Below are 17,483 nucleotides of genomic sequence, written 5' to 3'. Positions count from 1 at the left end.
AAAACATAACATGCTGTTGAATTCTGACAGCTGGTTTTGGGGCTCAGAGGCTCAATCAGGAGAAATGCTTTTTATTAGGAGGATTTTTCCTTCAATAGAAACCGTTTGGAACATGAGAGAAACAAACCTAACAGCTGCTACAACCAGTCAGAGCAGTTTGGCTCTCTGTAGGTCAAACATGCATGAATGAAGCTCTCAGAAGGAGAACTCTGAGCATCCAAACATGCTGTTTTATCTGGACTGTAGCTCTGAGGCCCTCTGGCAGCCGGCCCTGGCCCTGTGTGAGGATGACTTCACTTTCCACATCCTGTGCTGCTGATTGCTTTAATCTCCCGTGGAGGGGGAGGAGACTGAATTATCACACACAAAGCATGTGTTTCTGCACATGGAGACACGGCACACACATGGCCCCGCAACACGCTACATCGACATATTACCAGTAATCATGATTTACCTTTTATTCACAGCTGATAGAAGCACCTGACTGACTGTCAGACAGCTGTTAAATGTGCAGCAGCTCATTGTGTTGACTTTAACATCTTGTTTCTTGACTTCAATGTCTTCTATCTTGACTTTAACATTGTTTTTCTAGACTTTAAGTTATTTTTCTTGACTTTAACATCTTGTTTCTTGACTTTCATGTCATGTTTCTTGACTTTAACATCTTGTTTCTTGACTTTCATGTCATGTTTTTTGACTTTAACGTCTTGTTTCTAGACTTTCATGTCATGTTTCTTGACTTTAACGTCTTGTTTCTAGACTTTCATGTCATGTTTCTTGACTTTAACGTCTTGTTTCTAGACTTTCATGTCATGTTTCTTGACTTTAACGTCTTGTTTCTTGACTTTCATGTCATGTTTCTTGACTTTAACGTCTTGTTTCTAGACTTTCATGTCATGTTTCTTGACTTTAACGTCTTGTTTCTAGACTTTCATGTCATGTTTCTTGACTTTAACGTCTTGTTTCTAGACTTTCATGTCATGTTTCTTGACTTTAACGTCTTGTTTCTTGACTTTCATGTCATGTTTCTTGACTTTAACGTCTTGTTTCTTGACTTTCATGTCATGTTTTTTGACTTTAACGTCTTGTTTCTTGACTTTCATGTCATGTTTCTTGACTTTAACGTCTTGTTTCTAGACTTTCATGTCATGTTTCTTGACTTTAACGTCTTGTTTCTAGACTTTCATGTCATGTTTCTTGACTTTAACGTCTTGTTTCTAGACTTTCATGTCATGTTTCTTGACTTTAACGTCTTGTTTCTTGACTTTCATGTCATGTTTCTTGACTTTAACGTCTTGTTTCTAGACTTTCATGTCATGTTTCTTGACTTTAACGTCTTGTTTCTAGACTTTCATGTCATGTTTCTTGACTTTAACGTCTTGTTTCTAGACTTTCATGTCATGTTTCTTGACTTTAACGTCTTGTTTCTAGACTTTCATGTCATGTTTCTTGACTTTAACGTCTTGTTTCTAGACTTTCATGTCATGTTTCTTGACTTTAACGTCTTGTTTCTAGACTTTCATGTCATGTTTCTTGACTTTAACGTCTTGTTTCTAGACTTTCATGTCATGTTTCTTGACTTTAACGTCTTGTTTCTCGTGCTGCAGGCCTCCCTCAATAAGCTGATGGAGACTCTGGGTCAGTCTGAGCCTTATTTTGTCAAGTGCATCCGTTCCAATGCTGAGAAGGTACAGTTTGCTCTCTGCTTTCCCTGTTTGGTTCAGTTTTCAAAGCATTTTTCATTTCCTTTGAAGGTTTTTTTCTTTTTTTTAAGCTGTTTATCATTTCCCCCTCTTCCTCTTTCTTTAATTTTGCCTCCTCTCCTCTCAGCTGCCCCTCCGGTTTAATGATAACCTGGTGCTCAGGCAGCTGCGCTACACCGGCATGCTGGAGACGGTCCGCATCCGCCAGTCGGGTTACAACGTCAAGTACAGCTTCAAGGTAACACCCATGTCTGCACCCTGTGGAGTCCATGTTTAATTCAACCAAAATTTACTACGATCAATGAGCAAAGAAGAAGCTGTAACTGGAGATAAAGTACTCAGGCATTCAGGCAGTTCTGTCTTTTGGTTTGCATTAATAGGATAGAAGTAAACTAATGTAAACGTGGAACTTTCTGACAGTTTAGACTCTATTCCTGGTAGGTTCTCCATTTTCTGTTGCTTCTTACTTTGCAGGAACTTCTACACTTAAATCCTGTGTTTACTTGGAGTTGTAGGGCTTTTTTTGTCCCCCGCCGCGCGAACGCGGACCTCGTATTCACCTCCGTCCGTACGTACGTCCCGTATCCTTGTCTGCGCGATATCTCATGAAGGAATTGTCGGATCTTCGTCAAATTTGATGTCAACGTGTATTAGGATGATTCCCCGACGCCAGTCAATTTGGGTGACCTTCGCATAATTTTTAAGGTCACACCGAGTGTTTGTTGACTTTGACTTTGCGGCGGGGGACATAGACACGTTAGTGTCAAACACTTTTTGTTGATGGTTTGTTTTTCAGGTTGTGTTCTTACTTTTCACATCCGTTAGTCGACGAAAACTGATAAAATAGTAGATTTACTTTGTGAACAGTTCAGCATGTTGCAACTCATTCGTTTACTGAAGAGTTAAAGGGTTTGATTCTTCCAAAGGATCCTAAAGGATTCTGTCTAAATCTTTTCAATATCTGATCAGATAAATGCAAACAAACTGGACTAAAGTGTTAAAAATTGTAAATAAAACCCAACTTTGGACCCCAGCACTAATGAACCCTAACAGTACTAGTAGTGAGTGAAATAAATTAAGTTATTTTATTGTTAATTTATTTTTATTAGAATAGTGTAAACACCAAAAAGCTATTTAATCAAATGTGACAAAGTCCTCCAGAGATGCAGAAAACATGACACATCACTTTCACAGGGAGAGTCCTCTTTAATACGACTAAAAAATAATAATAATACGACTAGTAAAGTGACCTTTATGGGCAACGTTGGTGGATTTTTAAACACCCTACATTTCCTGTGAGTTCACTTCTATTTTTCCATCTTTGTCTCGATGTGCCAGAAATCCTGTTTTCCAGACAGCGAACGTTGAAGCAGCAGATCACATTAACGCTTCTCCTCTGTGTGAAATCAATCTGACAACACCAAACCTAAACAGAACTCAGGTTTCCACCAGTCCAGGTCCAGTTCTGAGTCCATCAGAGGGAACCTGTCGCTGATGTTGCTCGTCTTTAAGCCACCGGCTCCGTCCAGGATGACGTCAACCCTGAGAGAAAAGCACGGCGTCTAATAAAGCAGATCATGTTAGAAGCAGATTGGGAGTGAGCTGCTGGACTGAAAGCGTTTGGGAGCGGCTCTTCTAGCTCCAGCCTCTTACATTAGTTTCCATTTTGTGGTCTTGATTGTTCATTCGTGCCGGTCGCTTCCTGCCAAGGTCTGAGGCAGAGATTAAGTCATTTTGTTAGCTTATTAGGGAGTCGCTTAACCAGGTCACAAACTCATTTTCCCATGTAACCATTGTGGTGTCTGCTGTAGCTTTTATTTGCTGTTCAGACTCATGGGACTTCATTTAAAAGCAGCAAAAACTGTGACTCTGCTTTAACCCGTTAGAGCCCAGTGTCACGCGGTGTCACACTGCAAAAACTCTAAATCTCACCAAGCCTGGTTGTCTTATTTTTAGTCTAAATGTCTCATCCCACTTGACTTAAGATAAATTCACTTAATAGGTGACACTTCAGCAAGATGGAGGGACTTGTTTTAAGACAGTGCATCTTAAATATCTCGTTAAGTCAAACGATCTTGAAATGATCTTGTTTTAACCCTCCTGTCGTCCTGCTGGTCAGGTTGACCCATTTTAAAGTTTAAAAATGTGGGGAAAATATTTTCACAGTGAAGACTTCCACATTTTCTAAAATCTTTGGGGAAATTTTTGAACATTTTTTGGTGGAAATATAGAAATATTTTTTAAAAAATGTTTCTTTAAGAACATTCGGAAAAAAATCAACCAAAATCCAGCGAATTTCGCTGGATTTTGGTTGATTTTTCCTGAATGTTCTTAAAGAAAATATTAGAAATATTACTGATATATATGTAATCACTTTAGATACTTTTCAGGCTATTTTTTGGAAGTTTTTTGGAAATATTTACAATTTTTATGTTTTTTAAAAAAATTTTATTTCTTGTCAAATTTGGGGATTTTTAACAAAAACTTTCAGGGGAAACTTCTTACTGAAGATTTTGCAATTTTTATGAATTTGGGGGATTTTTTTTCTGAATTTTTAAAAAAATTTTCAGACAAGGAAGCAATATTTTTTGGTGCCGTAAATGAGGACAACTGGAGGGACAAGACACCTAAGCTTGACAATCCTGATAAAAATACAGCTCAAAATAAGTTTTCCCAGCGAATTTTAAGATCTCAAGATCACATCTTATTTCAAGAAATCTTACCAAACCATTTTTCACTTGTTCTATTGGCAGATTTTTTTCACTTATTTCAAGGGAAAAGTTCCTTGAATTAAGTTCTTTTTTTCTTGTTTTGAGAGGGGCATTTTGTTCATGTTTGATTAAACCAGGTCAGATAGATCCATCGTTCTTTTTGTGTGTAAAATCTGGGGGTCAGACGAACGTTTCACACATTCACCAGATCTCAGAGCTGTTTGGTTCAGTGATGGTTTGGAAAAATACACAATAAAGACGCATTACAAATTTCATCTAAAAGTGATCATCTGTGTGTTGTTTTATGTGAGGATTGACCTTTCTGAGAGGAGATTTACCAAACAGAGCACAGAAAGACACGTAACCGCAAGTATCTGGATGAGCTCACTCAGGTCATCTCAGCATCCGACGTCTTCATTTAGCAGAAATTCCTCCAAACATATTTAGCACTAATGAGAAATATCTTCAGCGTGGAATCACTTGGAAGCACTGTGCTGCTCAGAACAGAGTCTCTCCATTGTCCTCGGCTCTCCCAAACACTCCCCATGCTTGTAATTGTGTAAACACGCCGTCTGTTTCCCCGTCCACCCCCTGCGGTCCAGATTGGATTGAATTCAGACAATGAGCCTCAGTTTGAAGAGTGGGAGTTCAGCATATTTACGCCGTGATGTTTGAACCCCAGCTTGGGCTTCTACCTGAAACCACATGTTCCTTGGCAGCTTTTTTTTTTTCTTCTTCTTTCGACTGTACCAGAGACGCTACAGATGTTTGCTCCAGTTTCTGCTGCTTGTCAAAAGTTGTATTTCAAGTTAATCTCCGACCAGTTAATCCTGCACGGCTACAAAACCTGCACTGGGAAAAATACCCCTCTAAAAACAAGGAAAAAGAACTTATTTCAAAGAACTTTTCCCTTGAAATAAGTGAAACAATCTGCCAGTAGAACAAGTGAAAATGCCTTGGTGAGATTTCTTGAAATAAGATCTGAAATAAGATCCTAAAATTAGCTGGGAAAACTTATTTTAAGCTTTATTTTGCTGGGATTGTCAAGCTTAGGTGTCTTAGCCATCCTGTTATCTTCATTTAAGGCACCAAAAAATACTGTTTCCTTGTCTGACAAAAATCCAAAAATTCAGCAAAAAAATTCTCCAAATTTATTTTTAAAAAATCTACAGTAAGAAAATTCCTTAAAAGTTTTCCTTAAAATTTAATTCAAAAAGAAAATTCTCAAATTTGGCAAGAAATAACATTTTTAAAATTAATCTAAAAACTGTAAATATTTTCCAAAAATGAATAAGAGTCTTCCAGAAAAAATAAATCCTGAAACTATCTAAAATGATAACATATATGTCAGTGAAAGTTCTAATATTTTCTTTAGGAAAATTCAGAATTCGCTGGATTTTGGTTGATATTTTTTCCCAAACGTTTTTTTTTTTTACATTTCTTTTTTCCCCAAAAAAATGTTCAAAAATTTCCCAAAGAATTTTGAAAATGTGGAAGTTTTCACTGTTAAAAAAAAATAGATTTTGTCCACATTTTAAACTTTAAAATTTGACCCGCAGAACGACACGAGGGCTAAAACTAGATAATTTCCAGATTGTTTGACTTAACAAGATATTTAAGATGTATTGTCTTAAAACACGTCCCTCCATCTGCTGAAATGTCATTTGTTCAGTGAATTTATCTCAAACCAAGTGGGATGAGACATTTAGACTAAAAATAAGACAAACAGACTTGGTAAGATTTAGAGTTTTTGCAGTGTGGAGGCCTTCACACGGAAAGCTTCTGTTCGACACGTTACCGGACACAAATGTTGTGCACGTGACACAAACAGAGCTGTTAAATAAGAAGCACATCTTTTCTTGCTTTCTCCACAGGATTTTGTGCATCACTTCTGTGTGCTGCTCCCAGAAGGCACCAGGGCCACCAGAGAGGGAATCCAGCAGAGTCTGGACCAGCTGGACCTGCAGCCCGACGGCTTCCAAGTGGGGAAGACGATGGTATTTATCTCCTCTGTTCTCCTCTTATAAATCCGTTTTAGATTCAGTGAAACACGGAGTGACATCTGCTTTTAATCCGACTCTTTATCCGTGAAAATATGAGACGTGGAATCAGGAAAACGTTTCACTTCAGTAAGAAGAACATCAGAGTTCATTAACCCTCACAACCCCAAAACCTGCTGGTGGAAATGAAAGGCATGTTCTTTTTTCCACTTTTAAGCAATTTATTGTAGTAGTGAAGACTTAAGTCAATATATACTATGAAAACTTGGGATCTAAGGGTTATATTGATGTAAAGCAAATAAAATAAAAATTTAAAAATTATAAATTGTAAATATTTTCAAAAAATGAATAAAAAAGCTTCCTAAAAAACCTTAAAAATATCCAAAGTGATTCTATATATATATCAGTAAAATTTTGAATTTTTTCTTTAAGAACATTCACAAAAAATCAACCAAAATCCAGCAAAATTTGCTGTATTTTGGTTGATTTCTCTGTGAATGTTCTTAAAGAAACATTTTTTTAACATTTCTTTTTTCCTTTAAAAATTGTTGACAGATTTCCCAAAAATGTTGAAAATGTGGAAGTTTTCACTGTGAAAATATTCTTTTTCCACATTTTCAAACTTTAAAACGGCTCAATTTGACTCGCAGGACCACCCGAGGGTTCAACTTATTTTGAATTTTTTTGTAAAATTCAACTCAAAACAAGATAATTTCCAGATTGTTTGATTTAACAAGATATTTAAGACGCTTTGTCTTAAAACAAGTCCCTCCATCTGCTGAAATGTCTCTTGTTAAGTGAATTTATCTTAAATCCAGCAGGATGAGACATTTAGACTAAAAATAAGACAAACAGACTTGGTAAGATTTTGAGTTTTTACAGTGAGCAGTCAGTTAAAATAAATGAATAATTAGCTAAATTAGCACTCATAACAACAAAGGAACGAGGCAGTTTTAAAAATTAAAGAATAAGTTTGAGGGTTAAAGTTAGACTTAAAAATCAAAAAGTCAGAGAATTAAAGAATTAGAGAGATGACATCACACCACAGAACCAGGCAGCTAAAATTAAAATAAAACCAGAGAGGACGTCTAAAATAAACAGGACAGAATACAGAATAAAACACTGAAACTAAAAAAACGTAAAGCTGACATAAAAGCACGTCTGTAAAAGTGGGTTTTAAGAAGGGATTTATTCTTTTTTTTTATTATTTCTTTAAGACAAATCCAATAAATGTAACTTTAATTTTGCTTTTATTAGAACTGTTGCCATTATAACTTTGCTGTGCGGCACAAAACAGGATTTTGAATTGTCTCCACTTCCAGCCACAGTTGTTGTGTTTCTGTAGAGGTGCAGGACTTTAGATTACACAGAAAAATGAAGAAAAAAACCCACAAACGGCGTAGTGTTCAGAGAATATTAGGGACAGAAATGTAAACACAGATCTAACACAAAAGTGTAGGATGAGGGAATTCTTTCTATTAAAAAGAAAACATGGAGGCTGATTATACAGGATGCTGTTTATTGTTGATGGATCCAAAACCTCAGAGTGAGTTACTCAGAAGAATGGAGAGTTTTAAGGTGAGTTTATTAAACCGTTAAATGCCAGCAGCTATAAATAACACAGAGGAAGGATAACCTCATATTAGCTAAAGTACAAAGCGTGTAATGCAGACGCTGTCCTGTATGTCCACCGTCTGATGGAGGGTCCAGGCTGTCTGTAATTAGAACATCATACCTGACATTCCTGTGTCCACATGTCAGGCCAGAGGTTCCTGTGTTCTCCTCTGAGTCACTTCTTCTTTTTTTAACAATGTGAGCGTATGTCTCTGTAAGCGTGACTTCAGGCCGGTGCCTCCCCTCAGGTGTTTCTACGGGAGGCCGAGCGTCAGCGGCTGCAGGCGTTGCTCCACAGGGAAGTCCTCCGACTCATCGTCACGCTGCAGCGCCGCTTCAGAGCTCGACTGGAGAGGAAGCAGTTTGTGCGGATGAGGGAGGCGGCGACCTGCATCCAGGTACAGATCTGTGCTGTTTATCATCGCTGCTTTTACCTACAGCTAATTCCTTTTCCTTATGTGGGAATTTTACTTTGGAATCTTCTCTAACTTCCAGTATTCACAGTCCTGACTGCCGCGATATCACAAAATAATTTAACTTAATAATAATAATAACGCTGTCAGTCAAAGTCATGGTTGTTTATTGCATGTTTTGTCCCTTTTTATGGCAAATGAATGATAGTTACAATAAAAATCTAAGTGGAGAGAGGGTCTGTGGTTCTGGCTGTACTTTATGGTGTTCCTCTGTTGGAGTGTCAACCACATGTGTATTATTAACATGATATCAATATTTTATTTACTAAATATATTGTGGTTATTGTTGATGACATCCCTAAATAACTATATGATGATATCAGATGCTTGTTTTGCACAATTCTGTTGTTTAAATCATTGAATCCAAACAAGTTTTACTTAAGAAGAGTTCTGTGGTTTACGATTTATGATGAAACTGGTGTTATTGCATTTTATTGTCTTACATATGCGATATTACTCAGATATAGGTGATAATATTGTTTTGTTGGTTTAATGCATCCAGCCCAGTTCCAGAACAGTTTAGTTCTAAATCTGCAAAATGAAATGATTGAAATTCATCCATTTGTATCCAGAATATTTGATTCTCAGTTTTAGTTCCTAAATGTAGTTTATCCTGATTCCTCTACAGTTAAAGCCAATTTGTTGTTCACTTGGTGGACGTGCTCAGTCTAACTGGGGTTTAATTTATCTCCCATTCCCGTCTAAAAACACCGGAACTGTCCTTTGAGTTAAACTGTTCAGCAGAGTTTCTGAACATGGATAGAAGTAGTGATTTAACCGTGATGCTGTGTTCTTGTCCTCTCCACAGAAATGGTGGCGTTCCTACCAGTCCATAGAGGAGGACGATGAGGACGATGACTCCGGCGTCCAGGAGGGGGCGGCGTTGTGTCTGCAGAGCCACTGGAGGGGCTTCAGGGAGCGTCAGAGGTTCAGGCTGTGGAGGGAAGCTGCTGTGGTGCTGCAGAGGGCCTGGAGGCTGTGGATCTGCCGCCGCTGTACGGCAGCTCTGCTCATCCAGACGGCCTGGCGCTGTCACCGAGCCAGAGAGCAATACCTGCATCTGTACGGCGCCGTGGTACGACTGCAGGCCCTGAGCAGAGGCTACCTCACCAGGAGCAGGTAAAGCACACTGACACACACCTGGACACTGGAGCACACTGGAAAACATGCTCCTCTCAAAACAAAACAAAATAAACTGGTTTCAAGGAACTTTTACCTTGAAATAAGTGAAAATATCTGCCAATAGAAGAAGTGAAAAATGACTTGGTAAGATTTCTTGAAATAAGATGTGATATTTAAAATATTGAAATCTCAAAATTAGCTGGAAAACTTATTTTAAGCTTTTTTTTTTTTTACCAGGATTGTCAAGCTGAGGTGTCTTAAAATAAGCCAGACATGCTGAAAACAAAAAACTTTTCACTCAAAAATAGAGTTTTGCTTTCATGTAACCTCCTAATTTGAGATGCTTTAACCCTCCTGTTGTCCTCATTTACAAGCACCAAAAAATATTGTTTCCTTGTCTGAAAAAATCCAAAAAATCAGCAAAAAATTCCCCAAATTTCTGAAAATTTGCAAAACCTTCGAATTTTCTTGTAAATATTTTCAAAAAATCCTAAAAATATCTAACGAGATTCCACATATATCAGTCAAACTTCTGATATTTTCTTTAAGAACATTCACATAAAAAAATCAACCAAAATCCAGTGAATTTTGCTGGATTCTGGTTGATTTTTATGTGAAAGTTCTTTAAGAAATATTTTTAACATTTCTTTTTTTTCACCAAAAAATGTTCAAAGATTTTTCTCCACATTTTCAAACTTTAAAACGGGTCAGTTTGACCTGCAGGACGACACAAGGGTTCAACTTATTTTGAGTTTTCTTGTAAAATTCAACTCAAAACAAGATGATTTCAGATTGTTTGACTTAACAAGATATTTAAGATGCACTGTCCCTCCATCTGCTGAAATGTCTCTTAAGTGAATTTACCTTAAATCAAGTGGGATGAGACATTTAGACTAAACATAAAACAAATAGACTTGGTAAGATTTTGAGTTTTTGCAGTGTTTAAATGATTTTAAAAAGAAAGAACAGGTATTTGAACTTGCTTATTAGGGCTCACTGCTCTGGAAATAGCTTCTAAGGGTAGTTGACTGCACGGTTTTCCTAAAGCTGGTGAAAAACCCGATTAATCTTTGCACACAGCTCCTGCAGTGTACTCGGGCATTGTTCAGTGTGCAAACAGACTGTGGTTGGTAGGAGCATACCATTACGCAAACAATCCAACCCAAAGCAGCTCTACGATCAGCTGAGCGGCTGAGAGCAAGAGTCTGACTCTGGTGAACACTTCAGGTGGTTAAAGTTAGTCAGGAGTAACTTTTACTGAGTCGTGTGTGTAGAAGGAAGCTTCAGCTAACAATCTGTTTGATTTGCAGCTTCAAGAACCTGAGAGAACAAAGACTGAGGGAGAAACAGGAGCAGGAGGAGAAGCTGCTTCAGCTGCAGAATGGCCAGGTGAAGCTGTCCCCAGAGGAGGACTCGCCTGAGAAGATCATGGGGCTGGACCTCAGTACTTGGGAAGATCGTTCGTACGAGCAGCGAGAAAGAAACTTCCAGAACCTCAGCAGCCAGAAGGACGAAGTCAAGGAGGACGGAGAAGCAGAAGATGCCAGAACCAAAGCGCCGCCTGAAGCACAGTCAGTCCCAGCTTCCTCTGTGGTGGTCCGAGACAGATCCAGAACCGTGGACGAGCCGAGCCAGAAAACCACCCGGGCCAAGAGGGAGAGCCGGCGAATGAGAGAGCTGGAGCAGGCCAAGTTCAGCCTGGAGCTCCTCAAGGTTCGGGCCAACAGCGGCGGAGCTTCTTCCCCCTCTGAGGAACACCGGCGCTGGTCCGTTGAGCTGGTTCCCCCCGCGAGCCCACCTGTTCGTTCTCCACAAGGAACCCCCGACAGCCAGAGCTCCAAAGGCAGCTTCGAGCTTCTCATGATGGACGAGGAGCCGCCCAAGGCTACAGAGGAGGTCACAGACAGCGAGGACCCCTGCTCCCCCGTTCCCCCGGTCACTCCGGTACCTGAGCCCGGCGTGGAGGTGGTTTCAGCGAGCCCGAAGCCAGCAGAACCACAGAAGACAGAGGTTTGTGATGGTCCGAGCAGAACGGAGCCAACAGCCTCCACACATCCGCCCAAGATCGAGAACTACCTCCCAACCTTCTACGTCCCTGCTAGTGAGGGCAGCGCCGTGGTTTCCCATCCTCCTGCTGAAGCTCCACAGAACAAAGAGGCCGCCACATCTACCACCATCACCAAGCCTGTCAAAGAGAGACGGGAGTCTGCACGGCGGCCGGTGGTGGTGGTCATCAGCATGCAGAAGGAAACACCACTAAGCGAAGAGCTGAGCGGCGCCATCCGTCCCCCAGTGGAGGTTCGAGATTCTGCAGCCCAGACGGGGGATTCGACGCCTTCAAAACAAAAACCAGAAGCAGCTGCTGCTCCGGCCCCCGTCCCTCCGGGTGACCAGACCGTCATAGAGAAACTGGTCCGACTGAACGAGGAGAAGGAGGAGAGGCAGCGGAACCAGCGTCAGCAGAACGAGAAGGAGATGATGGAGCAGATCCGACAGCAGAAGGAGGTTCTGGAGCGGCAGCGGCTTTTCTTCGCTCAGTACGAGAGGGAGATGTTTGAGAAGCAGAAAGGAGAGGCGCTGCACAGGATCCAGCAGAGTCGGCAGAGCGGCCGGGACCTCGGTGGGACCTCCAGCAGACCCATCAGACCCAGCTCCCTGCTGATTGAGAGAGCAGGAGGTTTGGTTCCTCACACCAGAACCCAGTCAGAGTCGGGTTCAGACGCCCCCCGTCCCCAGCTGCCTCCTCCACCTGCTTCTGCTCCCAGAGAAAGACGTAAAGACATGAGGCCTGCTGCTGAAGGATGGGCGCCCAAACTCACCCTGGAGTCCAGAGACGGAACCAGAGCGAGAGCAGCTGCCAAGAAACCACCGAGTACCCAAGGAACCGCCGTGAGTCTGACGGACAAACCAGCAAACATCTTCTTCTCTCCAAAGGACAAAGTGACGTTTACAAAGTGAGTGTTGAATAAATATGCTGCATTTGTTTGCTTTTCCTGCATGTAGACGGTTTTCTATTGCAGGAACTTGGGGAGCGTGGAATGAAGTGGAAGGGACGTTTGCAGGAACAAGCCCCTCATTGGCCCGTTCAGCCGTTCTGTTTCCATCTAGGATCCAACATTTTCATCTGCAGTGTTACCAAGTGGGACCAAAACATTCACAAATACTAGTCAGTGGATGTGACTCCTGCTCTGTCAGCACAGAGACAGTAGAACAGTGGAGGTCCTACTCAACCAGGGCATCTACAGGGCAGAAAACATGGGGCTTGTTGTCCTCCCTGAGTTCAGCCAATCAGCATGTTCTGAGCCCCACACAGTAGCTCTGCCGCTACCTACCCTGGATTAGGTTCTGTCTTCTTCTCTGAAAACGGTCCTGAGTGAAATATTTGGGGCAGCATTGTTTCAGTCCCTCAGCTTTCTCCATCATCATCATCATCATCCTCTGCAAAGCATCAGTTTATGACCAAATCCCTGCTGATTTAATGACATTTAGAAGCACCTCCACATGCTTTTCACAGTGTTGGTCAGATGGGAACTAAACTGAGGACCTGCTGTGTTTGAATTCATTCCTTTCCATGAGCAGCAGTGGCTCCTTATGTTCATGTTTTCCTCTTTTTCTCCATCAGGTTTGACAACGAAGCGGCGCCTAAAGACAAAACCGCTGCAGCTGCTCCCAGAGAAGGACCAGCACCGGTCCACAAGCCTTCTAAAGGGCTGAAAGGACGGGATGTAAGCAATCTCTTTGTTTTTCTCTGGATTTTTTTCATTCAGCATGTGTTTGCACATTTGCAGGAGTGTTGTTTTGTGTTGTGAGTGAATTAATGAGCCCTGACAGGAGATCTCTCAGCACATCACCGACACGAGGAGCAAAATGCACTGAAGCTCTCCTGCAGGTCATTGAAGGCTCCTTTTAAACTGCTGTTATCACTTCTGGTGAACTCCAGGTTGGCAGAGTTGGCCAAAAAAAGAAAGCCAGAATGGCACGGACCCGCTCCGACTTCCTCACCCGCCCCCCCGTCCTCTCGGTGGGCGGCGATTCAGACGAGGATGACGGCGATGGCCCGGTCAGCCCCCGGCATTACACCCTGCCCCTGTCCAAGCAGAGCTCCACGGAGGCGGGCTTAAGAGAGTCCTGTTTCAGTGACTCAGACATGGTAACGGCGCCATCCAGCCCCCAGTGGCCTCTCCTTGTAGCGTCGCTTCTCTTTTCTAACCCACTGGGCAGAGCAGCGTAGGCCTGCAGCACCGCTTCAACAGACTTCTGTTTCCTCACAGAGTTCAGTAGCTTTTCCTAAAGAGCGGGAGACGTTTCAAAGGAGTTTACAGGCAGATATTTTAAAGGCATTTTGAAACAGCTGCCAGAATGTTGTTGTGTGATAATCTACAAACTGTCTGTCTGAATATGCAGCGACTTTATGAGTAAGATCAGCTTTTAACCCTCCTGTTGCCCTCATTTATGGGCACTAAAAAAATAGTTTCTTTTTCTGAAAAAAATCAAAAAATTCTGCAAAGAAATTCCTCAAATTTCTGAAAATTTACAAAACCTTCAGGAAGAGAATTCCAATAATTGCTTAAAAATTTTGTTTCTGAAAAATCCCTCAAATTTGGCAAGAAAATTCTTGTAAATATTTTCAAGAAATGAGTAAAAACTTCAAGAAAGATCCTAAAAATATCTAAAGTGATTACATACATGTCAGTACAACTTCTAATATTTTCTTTAAGAACATTCACACAAAAATCAACCAAAATCCAGCAAAGTTCACTGGATTTTGGTTGATTTTTTATGTGAATGTTCTTAAGAAACATTCTTCACATTTCTTTTCCACTGAAAAATTTCTCATAGATTGAAATGTTGAAAATGTGACATCAGAGGTTTCACTGTGAAAATGAATTTTGTTTTCTACATTTTCAAACTTTAAAACGGGTCAGTTTGGACCCACAGGACGACATGAGGGTTAAAAACAAGAATTCAAGGCTGTCACAAACACAAATCCAGGAACCAGCAGTAAAAGTAAATCTGAATTTCTACCACAGCGTGTGTGTGTTTTCCCCTGAAACGTGGAGCTTTTTAACATAGTTGCTTTTCTAACAGAATTTTTCTTCTCTTCCTCTAACAGTGATTTTTCTTCTCAGCTTGTTCCTGGTCCTTCAGTGTTTGCATGTCACTCGGTTTATTTCCTCTCTTAGCGTAGCGCTCGTCACTCATCAGAGCTTGGGAATCCTTGAAAAAGGATGATTCGCTTTTGACTTTCTTCTTCACCTAACAAACTCTCTCTGTCTTTTCCTCATTTGTGTCACATGTTGTATGCTCATTTTAAAGTATTATTTGTTGTGTTTTTGCTTTTTAATGCCACAAGTTAAGACCTTTAGTGCTGCTTGGAGGAGCTCTGGTAAATGTAGACTGTAGTGATTCAGCACCACTGATGTGATGGCGCCATCTACTGGCTTGAAGCGGTACTCAGCTCATGGAAGTAGCAGAGAGGTTTGCTGAATCTTTAACATGTTGACGGATATGATGTTGTTTCAGCCTGGAAGCTCTGAGGAGCAGAAGAAGATCCACAAAGCCATGTCTTCTGGAGATCTGGGCAAAGTGGACTCGCTGCGCAAGAACTCCCAAGATGGAAGGTTTGTCTGCAAGCATCCTTTTCTTCTTGTCTTGTTGTTTTGGCAATTTTTTTTAGAAGTTAAAGCTGTTAACATTCTGAATGCTGATCAACCAGGGTTCGTGGAAAGATGCGTTTCTGGGGAAAGACCAAGTACGGAGATAAGAAGACGTCCAGAGAGAAGCTGATCTGCGGAGCTGATTCCCTGGATGGAGACTATGGAGACACCGGGCCTCTGCTGGGAGACGGTGAGGTTCATCAGCACAAACATCATTCCCAAATACTTCTACTATCAGTCCCTCCAAAGCTTCACTGATGGGAATTCTCCTCCAGGTCAGGAAAACATGTCGCCGCCCTGCAGTCCTGATCTGACCCTGGATCGAGGGTTCAGAGACCTGAAGGAACCGTCTCCCAAAGTGAAGCGACGGCGGAGCGTTAAGATCAGCAGCGTGGCTCTGGAACCGGCTCAGTGGCAGAACGACGCTCTGCAGATCCTCACCTGCACCAACGACTACCGGAGCATGAACGACTTCCTCATGAAGAAGGTGCAGTCAGACGGGATCACATGAGTAGATCAGTTAGCCTGCAGGGAAAGTTCTGCTCAGATATTCTAAAAGCTGCATGTTGTTCACACTCATGCTGTGGTGTCATACTTCAGATCAACGACTTGGACACGGAGGACAGCAAGAAGGACACCATGGTGGACGTCGTGTTTAAAAAGGCTCTGAAAGAATTCCGTCTAAACATCTTTAACTCGTACTCCACAGCGCTTGCAGTGAGTCAATACGGATCATTCTGACATTCTGTGAAGGTCCCACATGCTGAAGATCCACATTTATGCTGTTTTGTAAAATAAAACCTGTGAAGATTCTTATGAGATGCTCCAAGCTTTACAAACCAGTAGCCATCTAGCTAAAGATTTGCCCCCCCCCCCCACTGCTTTCAATGTAGGCCATTCAGATTTAGCAGCTGGTTTTATTTACTTTCTAGAGCTGCTTCTGTAAACTCTAAACCAGGAGACTCAAACTCATCTTAGTCCAGGTTCCACTTTCAGCCCAGTCTGATCTCCAGTGAACCGGACCAGTAAAACCACAGCATGATAACCGATAAATAACCACAACTCCTAATGGTTCCTTTGTTTTATGCAAAAAAAGTTCATTCTGAAAATGTTCACATTAAAGGAATTATCTTTCGAGAAAACATCATGAACAACCTGATATTTATAAAGAAAATGAAGTTCATCAGCATTCATCCTCAGTTTATCATTTCCTCATTACAACTTCCAGATCACAGAGTGTCTACAAAGGAACACAACATTTAGTCACCTGGAACTGAACCAGAGAGGATTTTACTGCATGATCAACAAAGAAGACAAAACAACAAAAAGCAGATCAAATATTACAAAAATGAGACGCAATAACGACAAAAAATGAGACAAATGACGCAAAACAAAACAAAAAAAATTCCTTTTTAAACTATTATTTTATACATGTTTATATTTTGTTTTTGTTTTTTTGCTCGTTGTTTCTATATTTGGGGTTAACATCATCAGACATGATCGCTCAGAAAGAAGCTTTTCTCAGCTGCCATGTGGTAAATAACAGCTGCAGAGAGAGTCTTCTTCCTGAAGCAGTGGCTGCATTTAAACCTCCAGTCACTGAAACAGCGTTTAGAAGACGGCTAACTATCAGGAGTTATAGAATCATGGTGAAATGAATCTTCTCTGCACTATGTTGAGCTGAAAAAAATGAAGACACACTGTTGGGACTAATAAGGACTGAATTAATGTTCTGGAAAATGGCACAATATAGAACCTTAAAAATTAAAGCCACCGTTTATAAACGTCACTTATATTAGAACCATGAAACTGGAACCATTTTACAGGACTTTATGTACCAGCAGATGAGTTCACAGTTTCTGCGTGTCTGCTGTTCATTCAGATGGTCTCTTATGCTGAAGTATTACTCTCATGACACCGTGGTCTTCCTCCTCAGATGGACGACGGGAAGAGCATCCGCTACAAAGACCTCTACGCTCTGTTTGAACACATCCTGGAGAAAACCATGCGACAGGAGCAGAGGGACTGGAGGGAGTCTCCGGTCAAAGTGTGGGTCAACACCTTCAAAGTCTTCCTGGATGAGTTCATGACGGAGTACAAACCTCTGGACAGCGCAGTCACCAAGGTAGAGACGGGGAACAGGAGTTCTGGATGATGCTAAAGCTGCAGACAGACTTTGAATTAGTTCAGTTTTGTGGTTCCA

General features: G+C 41.2%; 1 protein-coding gene across 9 annotated transcripts in view; it reads left to right on the top strand.

The window, feature by feature from the left end:
• Nucleotides 1–17,483, top strand: part of myo9aa (myosin IXAa) — a 150,001-nt gene that overhangs the window by 123,438 nt on the left and 9,080 nt on the right. For 8 of the 9 annotated variants that reach the window (XM_051936565.1, XM_051936589.1, XM_051936553.1 and 5 more), the window contains 13 exons: nucleotides 1,608–1,688; nucleotides 1,831–1,941; nucleotides 6,289–6,411; nucleotides 8,277–8,426; nucleotides 9,310–9,620; nucleotides 10,934–12,577; nucleotides 13,246–13,348; nucleotides 13,564–13,773; nucleotides 15,147–15,244; nucleotides 15,340–15,470; nucleotides 15,556–15,767; nucleotides 15,881–15,997; nucleotides 17,217–17,405. In XM_051936565.1, coding sequence (XP_051792525.1) covers nucleotides 1,608–1,688; nucleotides 1,831–1,941; nucleotides 6,289–6,411; nucleotides 8,277–8,426; nucleotides 9,310–9,620; nucleotides 10,934–12,577; nucleotides 13,246–13,348; nucleotides 13,564–13,773; nucleotides 15,147–15,244; nucleotides 15,340–15,470; nucleotides 15,556–15,767; nucleotides 15,881–15,997; nucleotides 17,217–17,405 — 3,480 coding nt within the window. The remainder of the gene's footprint in view (nucleotides 1–1,607; nucleotides 1,689–1,830; nucleotides 1,942–6,288; nucleotides 6,412–8,276; nucleotides 8,427–9,309; nucleotides 9,621–10,933; nucleotides 12,578–13,245; nucleotides 13,349–13,563; nucleotides 13,774–15,146; nucleotides 15,245–15,339; nucleotides 15,471–15,555; nucleotides 15,768–15,880; nucleotides 15,998–17,216; nucleotides 17,406–17,483) is intronic. The other variant, XM_051936584.1, reaches the window with a different exon arrangement.

The sequence above is a fragment of the Acanthochromis polyacanthus genome, chromosome 2 (genome assembly GCF_021347895.1).
Source record: "Acanthochromis polyacanthus isolate Apoly-LR-REF ecotype Palm Island chromosome 2, KAUST_Apoly_ChrSc, whole genome shotgun sequence".
Classification (NCBI taxonomy): domain Eukaryota; kingdom Metazoa; phylum Chordata; class Actinopteri; family Pomacentridae; genus Acanthochromis; species Acanthochromis polyacanthus.
Note: the sequence above shows the minus strand (reverse complement) of the source record. Positions and strands in the feature narration are given on the sequence as shown.